Source organism: Zonotrichia leucophrys, unplaced genomic scaffold, assembly GCF_028769735.1.
Source record: "Zonotrichia leucophrys gambelii isolate GWCS_2022_RI unplaced genomic scaffold, RI_Zleu_2.0 Scaffold_255_75158, whole genome shotgun sequence".
Lineage (NCBI taxonomy): Eukaryota > Metazoa > Chordata > Aves > Passeriformes > Passerellidae > Zonotrichia > Zonotrichia leucophrys.
Window position 1 is genome coordinate 46,917 of NW_026992460.1, and position 9,467 is coordinate 56,383.

A 9,467-nucleotide genomic window follows, 5' to 3' on the forward strand; every position below is an offset into this window, starting at 1 on the left:
TTTAACCAGCAAGATACATACAATAATTGCTCAGGATCAGTATCTCCTTGAGCTGTCAGATAATTATTTAATTGTTGGCACATCCACTTATCCTTTGTCCCACACCAAGGCCATCCTCCTTGTAACTCTAATTCTGGCCACACTTCCATACAATAATGGATCATTTTCACTTTATCTAATCCCTCCGTGGCCTCTATAGAATCCCATTTTACTAACAGTTCTCCTAAGGGACTATTGGGAGGTATGTCTCTCAGCCTCTTGCCGGTCTTTTTACTATTACACCCTCCCATTTTACAGGTCTCAACAGTAAAAAGTCCCAAAGGTGCCTTTACTGACCAGTAATTTCAAAAAGAACTTTCTTTGAGGAGCTTCAGCCTCCTCCACTAAAACTTCAAATTTCTGCCTGATGCTCAGGACTTTATACTGAAACAATTGCCCAATCTCCTGATTGCCTAACTTTCCCCACGTCAGGTCTTACATCTATTGGGACTTGAACACACGAAGCCTTGGCCTAAGAATCCAGGTCATGCCTGACTCCCTCAGTCAGGAAAAACAACTGTCTGATTTTTAGTTTGCCTAACCCGCCAATTTTTAGGCTTCACCGTATCAGGACTTAAAAGCAAACCACAGCCTCCTTCGCTGGGGTTTGTGCCTGACTCCTGTGCCAGGACTTACTTTTGCCTGCAGGGCTTGTGAGCTACCCGAATCCTTCTCGGAACTGAAAAATCTTACGCGAATCCTTCTCGAGACTTACAAATGCTACCCGAATCCTTCTCGGGACTGACAACTCTGCCTGACTTCTCTCTGTCAGGACTTACTTTGGGGTGCACTCATACAAATATTCCCTTCGCACGCCCGGAGGGGAGGGGCTCTTTATTCCCCCTTGGGAGACAACTCACTCACACTAATTCCAAGCACCGCCCCCTGTTCCCGGCCGGCCCCTTCGCAGGAGTCCGGAACCGTGGTACTGAGGAGCCTGCTCTCACTTCGAAGGTCCGGCTGCCAGCCTCCGTCTCATTCACACACACATGCGCACGTCTCCCGCTCCCGCCACCGGCTTTCTCACCAATCCGGTGCTCCGGTGCTCCTCTGCGTCGCTGGTCCTGAGCCGATCGCTCTGGTCCTTATGACCAGGTGTCCTGAAGTCCAAGATGGCCAGTCTTGAATCTTCTTGCGGCATGGCTATTCCGGACGAGCGCCCCCAGCTGAAATAAACAGGGCCAGGAGACTTCTTCTCCTTTTTAATGCCTTTATTAAAAGTGATCAGCTCAGGATCGGGCGGCTCGGCAGGGCTGCAGTCCCCGTCGCGTCTCCCAGGGCGACTCAGAGGAGGAGGATATGCACAGCTCGGTCCACTAGGGGCAGAGCTCGGGGATCCAGTCCTCATGGGAGCCTTTAGGGCGTGATGTCCCCGTCAGATGTTGGTCCTTTCAGCTTCTCAGCTACCTGGTCCCGGCGTTGGGATGACTCTCTGCTCAGGGTGAGAGGGACTCCGCATCTCTGCAGGCTCAGCAATCGGCTCCTCATGTCCAGACACCACTTTAGTCTCTCAATTCTTATTTGGCTTGTTGTTTTTGGGGTTTTCTCATTGCATTTTGGAGTCGAGGTCCCAAAGCCTGCTGGTCTTGGAGTCACTTTGCGTAACCCCTCCCTCTAGGTCTCTTCTCCTCACTGTTTGGGAAGGTCCCCACCCGTTACTGTCTCGGAGAAGGGCCATTACCTCGCCCCAGCCAGGTCTTTTACTAATACAAAAGAGGAGATAAGGTACAACGACCCGGTATTACAATAACAAAGCACTAAGAACCCTGGCAGAGACAGATCCGGCTGTGTCCCTGTAACTCCCTCTCACAAAAAATATTAACCGAATTTTTGTTCATAACACTCTGCACAGTCCCATGGTCTCAGAGCATTGGGGAGTAGGACAGTAGGGACAGCTGGAGACGAAAGATTCCTGGAGCCAGGTCGTGGAACTTGAGGTTTATTGCAGAGGGCCTGGGTGCCGGGGCCACACTTGCAGCTGCCAGCCCCAGCTCGCAGCAGGCCTGAGAGAAGAGAGGGGTAGAGAGAATGAGAGGGTAAGAGAGTAAAAGGGTAAGAGAGTAAAAGGGTGAGAAAGCAAAAGCATAAGAGAGTGAGGTTCCCATTACAATACAATAAATCTTCTTCTGTGTTGAATATTCTATTTCTCACTAACCAATCTAGTACAATATGCAAATCCTATACCACTTACATACAGGCTATAAGAATCATTACATTACCATACTGTGTTACATTTTAAACCTTAAAATCTCCTCTTTGGGCCCCTTCTGCCAAGCTAGTAGGGTGTCTGTGGGATCTAAGCACCTCAGGACTGAGGTGCCGAGCCACCGAGACCACCCTTGGGGGGCTCGAGAGTCCTGGAATGTTGCCAGAAGTGTCTGGTGGCTGGACTTTGATCCTACACGGGAGACGACACCTGTATGAGGATAGGAGGACTTCAACGGGGTGAATGGTGAAGGGATTAGTTAATTAGAGGGTGAGACACAGGGTTTAGGAGTTATGTACAGGGGGGCTTAGAGAAGTAAGATGGAGGAATTGGGGGGTGTCCTGTCCTTCTTCTTCTTCTTCTTCTCCTCCATCTTCTGTGTGATGGTGGCACTTTGGGATTGGTCATTACTAAAAGTGCACCGGGCAATAAGAATAAATGGTATTGGGGAAAAATGATAAATATTGTACACGTAACAATGGGTATAAAGATAGGTGACTGTCCGGAGGGCGACACAGTGTGCTCATGGCTGACTGCTGAGCAGACCTCTGTCGGGCCGAAAGAAAATCTTTTAGATAAACAATTAATAAACATAAAAACCGAAAGAAGAACTGAAGCCTCTTCTCGTCCTTTGATACGCGGGCTGCCCCAAGGCCACTCCGGGCCTTTCCAGGCCCTTCAAACAGCCGAAAACCGGACAGGTGTCCTCTGACCCTTGGACCTGACTGCAAGCAGAGGGTATTGTTTCGTCAAAAGGGGATTACCTCCAGTCTGGCCACACTATTGCTTCCATGTTTTTAGTAACTAAGGTATCTCAAAGCCGGCTTTCATGTTGATCTCTCTTATAGATTCTATATTCGCAAGATCTTTTGCCAGACAATCATATTTATAAGTCATTCCTGTTTCATCTTCCCCAACACCATGGAACCAAGAAAACCATTTTGACACTGCAAGGCCTCATGGAAGCAAGGGGCCATTGTGCCAAAGGGGACCCAGAGAGACCATTGTGACATCACTGGACTTGCAGAAACAAAGATCTGTTGTGATACTACGGGGCCACATGGAACCAAGGGGCAATTGTGATGCTGCAGGGCCCCAAGGATGCAAGAACATGGGAAAGTTCTGGTTGGCTTGGCTTGACTGGTCCAATTGACCTTGGCATGTTGAGGGTTGCTTCTCATCTGCCCCTAAAACCCTGGACTTCTGTGCTTTCCTTCCTGTGGGAAAGAACTCTCCTCTTCCTCCAGAGGTTCATGGCTGAAATTGGGATTCTACGTCCAAATCCAGTTATATCAAAGGATGATTCCTGTATGAAACCTGCCAGAACAGACAGCTCTGGATGGTTTTGGCATCTTGGGGGCCACCTCTCATCTGCCTTTAAAACACTAGGGGGCCAAGCTTTTTGTTCCATGGAAAAATCATCTTTCAAGTGCAGGTGTCCATAGCAAAAATTGGGAATCCGCCTCCAAAATTCTTTATATCAAAGGACAGCTTCCAGACAAAAGCTGCCAGGACTGTCTAGGTTCCCTTGGCTTCCTGAGGGCCAGCTCTCATCTGCCTGTGAAACACTGGGGCTCTGTACTTTCGTTCCTATGGAAAAGAACTGTCCTTCTCATCCAGGTGCCCATGGACAAAACTGGGATTTGGCCTCCCAAACTCCATCTACCCAAGCACTGCTCCCTGACAAAAGTTGCCAAGACACACAGGTCTGGCTGGCCTTGGCCTCCTTGGGGCTGCCTCTAATCAGCCTTTGAAACACTGGGGCTCCGCACTTTCCTTCCTGTGGAGAAGAACTGTCATTCTGGTCCAGGCACTCATGGGTAAAATGGAATTCTACATCCAAAAGTCCACAAATATCCAAGGGTTGCTTTCAGACAAATGCTGCAAGGAAAGACAGGTCTGGCTTACCTTGGCCTCTGGTGACTGCCTCTGATCTGCCTTCAAAACCCTGGGGCTCTGTGGTTTCCTTCCTGTAGAAAAGAACCGTCCTTCTTGTCCAGGCACCCATGGCCTCAAGCACATGAACACTGTACAGGGACAGAGGAGCTCTGTGCTCAGTGGGGTGGAGACTGAGGGGAGCAGAGGAGAGCCCTGGGAGGGATTGAAGGGTGGTTTCAGTGATAGTGGATCCTTTTGAGATGGTAGAGAACAAACACAGAGAGAAAAAAATTTAAAGCTAAAGGCACATGGGGAAGGCTCAGTTTAGGAACAAAGAGAACAGACATTCTCTCCCAGGGCAGAGCTGTGCTGCAACACACCTCCCAGAAGGAGTCTGGAGCAGCCCAAGGCTCTGTGTGGGCAGGCAGAGGCAGGCAGGAGGCAGAGCTGTCAGCAAAGGAAGGGCCCAGCCAGGTGGGGCAGCCGGGGGATGCCGACAGCCTGCAGGGACAGAGGCGCAGGGCAGGGACACCGTGGGACAGCCTGGGCTGCACAGGGCACAGGGATGGGCAGCAGCTGCAAGACAGCCCTGCCAGAGTCAACTTGGGCAGCACTTTGGCCATGGCTGCTGGGCCTGGGCCTGAGGCCACAAAGGGGACAAGTGACCCTTGCAGGGCTGGGGCTTCATTGCCTCCTTGTCCCTGCTCAGCAGCCTGGCAGGGGCCACCCCATGCTCCTGCCCTTGGCATTGCACATCCCCACATGCCAGTGCCCATCCCGGGAAGAGCCCTGAGCAAGGAGGAAGGGACAGGATCTGCCTGGCCAGGGGCTTGGGCTCAGGCCTTGGCCCTTGGCATTCCTGAAACACATCCAGGTTTGCTCAGCACCAGAGACACCTTTGCCTTGTTTGTCCCCAGTGTCATCACTGCCTCCAGTGTTCTGCTCTAACTGAAACCTGGGGACACTTTCTCAGTGGGACCCATTAAAACTTCAAGAAACTTTGGAGTTTCAATTTAAAGTCTGAGTTCTTAAGAAGTTTTCTGAACACTCTCTCAGGGACTGAGTCTGATGTAAACAACACCATAGTCCCAAGAGGCTCATTAAAGTCCTTGTGCTGTGTCTGTGCTGCTGAGCTTTAAAGGAACAGCTCTTCCCAGGACCAGCTCCTCTCCCAGCCCAGCAGGGCTGAGGGCTCTGCCTGCAGGCACTGAGGGAACAGGAGCCAGGCAGAGACAGGCTGAAGTCAATCAGGATTGGGAAGACATTGAGCTGAGACCTTACTTGGGGAAAGATCTCAGAGCCCTGTGCATGGTGAGTGTGTGGGTGCAGGGCAATGTCCCCTGTGCTCCTGGAGGGACCTCCTGAAGCCATCACACCCCACAGCCTGGGGGATGTGTCAGGAGGACTCTCCCAGTTTCTCTGTGGCACCGGAGGAGAAGGAGGAGGAGGAGAGGGAGGAGGAGGAGGAGGAGGAGGAGGAGGATGTGCTGCAGAGCGGGGCTGCCCTGGGCACCATCAGAGGGACAGGGCAGGACGGCTCCTGCTGCCAGGGACGGCTGCAGGGGTTGAAGCTGCCGCTGCAGCCAGGGCTGCCCAGGGCTGTCCTGCAGAGCAGCTCCTGCAGCCCTCAGGGCTCTTGGCCAGCCCAGGGCATGTGCCACCTGCCAGGGGCAGCTCTCAGCCTGCCTGGCAGCTCCCCATGGACGCTGCGGGGGAGAAGTTGGAGGTGGAAGGAGCCACCCCCATCAGGGCAGATTCCTCCTGCTGTGGAGATGGTGCTGCATGGCCAGGGCTGCTCTCAGCTTTCTCCTCAAGGGAAGGGAAAGGGGCTGTCAGCTTTGGCTGTGTCACTGAGACTCCTGCACTGTCACCCTGGGCATCAGCAGATGGGCCTCAGATCTCCCTCAGAAAGTGCCTCCTCAGCCTCCTCTCCCTACAGACAGCAGCAGCAGCACCTTGGCTTGCAGCATCTCTGTTTGTCTGGCCTGCCCTTAAGGCCCTGCTGCCAGGGAGATGCCCCTGGGCAGTGCCCTGTGCTGGGAGGGGTCTGCAGGGCAGAGCTGAGCCCCCAGGGCTGGGCTGGGCTCTGGCGGCACTGGCAGGGACAAGGCTTGGATATGGAGAAACTGCTCCCAGTAGGCACAACTCCAGGCACCAGAGAGCCAGACCAATCCTTGGTATCCCTTCCATTGAGGTGGACAGGGAAAGAGAGGAGGATTTGGAGAAAATTATTTTTAAACTGGAGCATTCAAAAATTCCTCTTTATTGTTCAATCAAGTTATAAGTGCAATCTCTGTGAAATAGTGAGAGGTAAAATGAGCAAAGTGCACCTGTGTGGGATGAGTGGGTCTGATTGTGCTGGGGCACAGGGAGCCCTGTTTTCCCTTTGGGCTCCCCAGTGCTCTCGCAGAGAGCAATGCACAAGACAAGGCAACAGCACAAACCTGATCTCAGAGATAACAAGGTCCAGCAAATTCCCCCAAAAAGGAAGTAAATTTGAGGGGATTTGTAATACAAAAGCATAAGTATAAACAATTAATTCTTTCCCAGCTTATCAGTGTCTTCTTTCAACAGCCCACGATGCCAAAATGAACAAATGTCCAACAGCAGCTCCATCAGGCACTTCCTTCTGCTGCCATTGGCAGACACGCAGCAACTGCAGCTCCTGCAATTCTGCCTCTTTCTGGGCATCTCCCTGGCTGCCCTCCTGGGCAACGGCCTCATCATCAGCGCCGTAGCCTGCAGCCACCACCTGCACACGCCCATGTTCTTCTTCCTGCTCAACCTGGCCCTCAGCGACCTGGGCTTCATCTGCACCACTGTCCCCAAAGCCATGCACAATTCCCTCTGGGACACCAGGAACATCTCCTACACAGGATGTGCTGCACAGCTATTTTTCTTTCTGTTCTTCATTGCAGCAGAGCTTTTCCTCCTGACCATCATGTGCTACGACCGCTACGTGTCCATCTGCAAACCCCTGCACTATGGGACCCTCCTGGGCAGCAGAGTTTGTGCCCACATGGCAGGAGCTGCCTGGGCCAGTGCCTTTCTCTACTCACTGCTGCACACAGCCAATACATTTTCCCTGCCCCTGTGCCATGGCAATGCCCTGGGCCAGTTCTTCTGTGAAATCCCACAGATCCTCAAGCTTTCCTGCTACAAATCCTATCTCAGGGAATTTGGGCTCATTGCAGTTAGTGTCTGTTTATGTTTTAGCTGTTTTGTGTTCATTGTTTTCTCCTATGTGCAGATCTTCAGGGCTGTGCTGAGGATCCCCTCTGAGCAGGGACGGCACAAAGCCTTTTCCACCTGCCTCCCTCACCTGGCCGTGGTCTCCCTGTTCATCAGCACTGCAGCATTTGCACATCTGAAGCCTCCCTCCATGTCCTCCCCATCCCTGGATCTGGCCCTGTCAATTCTGTACGCAGTGGTGCCTCCAGCCCTGAACCCCCTCATCTACAGCCTGAGGAACCAGGAGTTCAAGACTGCAGTGTGGAGACTGATGAGTGGATAGTTTCAGGAACATTAAACTGCTGGCCAATTTCTGCCAACACTTCTATTAAAAGACATCTTTCACACTTCTTGTTGCTTTGGTTGTGGTTTATTCTTTTTTTCCTTTGTATTAGTTTTTCATATTGTCCATAAAGAAATGTCATTTTTTTTGCCATTTCTCATTTTGTTTCTCTCCAACTTCCCTGTGGCCAGAGACTGTGTCAATGAGGAGCTGCACTCTTGGTGGCTTTAAAGGAACTAAAGGATCTCCCAGACAAGTTTTTTTTTCCAGAGATTCCCTTGTGTTCCCTTCTCTGGAGCTGCAGCAGCAATGTCTGTGTGCAGAGCTGGGGGCAGATCAGTGTTGGCACAGCAGCTCTCCTCCTGCTGGCCACACCCTCCCTGATCCAGGCCAGGAGCCATTGGCCCTCTTGCCCACCTGGGCACACTGCTGCCTCATATCCAGCCTGCTGTCCATCAGTGCCCCCAGATCCCTTTCGGCCTGGCTGCTCTCCAGCCACTCTGTCCCCAGCCTGTAGCACTGCAGGGGTTGTTGTGGCCAAAGTGCAGGACCTGGCACTTGGACTGGTTAAACCTTACCTTGTTGGATTTGGGCCCTGGATCCAGCCTGTCCAGGGCCCTGTGCAGAGCCCTCCTATGCTCCCACAGAATCAACACTCACACCCATCTTGGTGTCATCTGCAAAAATGTCCTTGGTTCCATGGGGCCCCTCAGTGTCACAATGGCCTCCTTGTTACATCAGGCCCTGCACTGTCACACTGGTCTCCTTTGTTTCATGAGGCCATGCAGAGCAACAATGGTCTCCTTGGTTCCATGGGGCTTCACCGTGTCACAATGTTCTCATTGGTGCCACAGTGTCACAGTGGCCCCTTGGTTCCACGGGGCCCCAGGGTGTCACAATGGCCCCATGGTCACATGATGTCCCACGCTGTCACCATGGTCCCTGTGGTTCCAGAAGTCCCCTCAGCATCGCAATGGACTCCTTGTTTCCATGAGCCCACACAGTGTCACAACGTTCTTCTAGATTCCTTGAGGCCCCATCATGTCACAGTGGCCCCTTTGTTACACAGGATCCTGCAGTGTCACAGTGTCCCTTTGGTTCCATGAGGCCCCAGAGTGTCACAATGGCCCCTTGGCTCCTCTCGGCCCTGGAGTCTCCCAATGGTCTCCTTGGTTTTGCAGTGCCAAAATAGTGAAACTCCTTGGTTACACAAGGCCCTGCAGTGTCACTATGGCCTCTGTGGTTCCACAAGGACCCAGAGTGTCACGGTGCACTCCCTGGTTCCGTTTGGCCCCAGAGCACAACAATGGACCCCTGGTTTTATGGGGCTGCACGGTGTCACCATGGTCCAGTTAGTTCCACAAGGCCCTGCAGTGTCACAATGGCCCCAGTGTCCCATTCATCACAGAATGACAGAATCAAATAGGCTGGAAAAAACCTTTTGGATCATCAAGTCCAACCAATGCCCTAATACTGCCTTGTCACCCCGACCATGCCACTAAGTGCCACTGGAGAGGGACAGTGACTCTGCCACCTCCCCCCTGGCCAGCCCATTCCAGTTCCCCCTCACCCTTTCTGTGAAGAACTTCTTCCTATTGTCCAGCCTGAACCTTCTCTGGTGCAGCTTAAGGCTGTGTCTTCTTGTCCTGCCCTCCAGCAGATCCACACTCACACCCAGCTTGGTGCCATCTGCAATTTGTGAATGGTGGACTCGATCCCCTCCCCCAGATCATCAGTGAAGATATTAAACAGGACTGGGCCCAGTACAGATCCCTGGGGAAACCACCAGTGCCTGGACACCAGCTGGGTGCAGCACCATCCCCACCACTC

General features: G+C 52.5%; 1 protein-coding gene across 1 annotated transcript; it reads left to right on the forward strand.

Annotated features, from left to right (window-relative positions):
- The first annotated feature begins 6,719 nt into the window (after positions 1-6,719).
- Positions 6,720-7,637, forward strand: LOC135441358 (olfactory receptor 14I1-like). Its single transcript, XM_064700907.1, has one exon. It carries the CDS (start codon positions 6,720-6,722, stop codon positions 7,635-7,637), a length of 918 nt encoding a protein of 305 aa, XP_064556977.1.
- The last annotated feature ends 1,830 nt before the right edge of the window (positions 7,638-9,467 follow it).

What these genes read in the sequence shown, in the direction of transcription:
- LOC135441358 (XM_064700907.1), top strand. Translation starts at nt 6,720, where the DNA reads ATGTCCAACAGCAGCTCCATCAGGCACTTCCTTCTGCTGCCATTGGCA.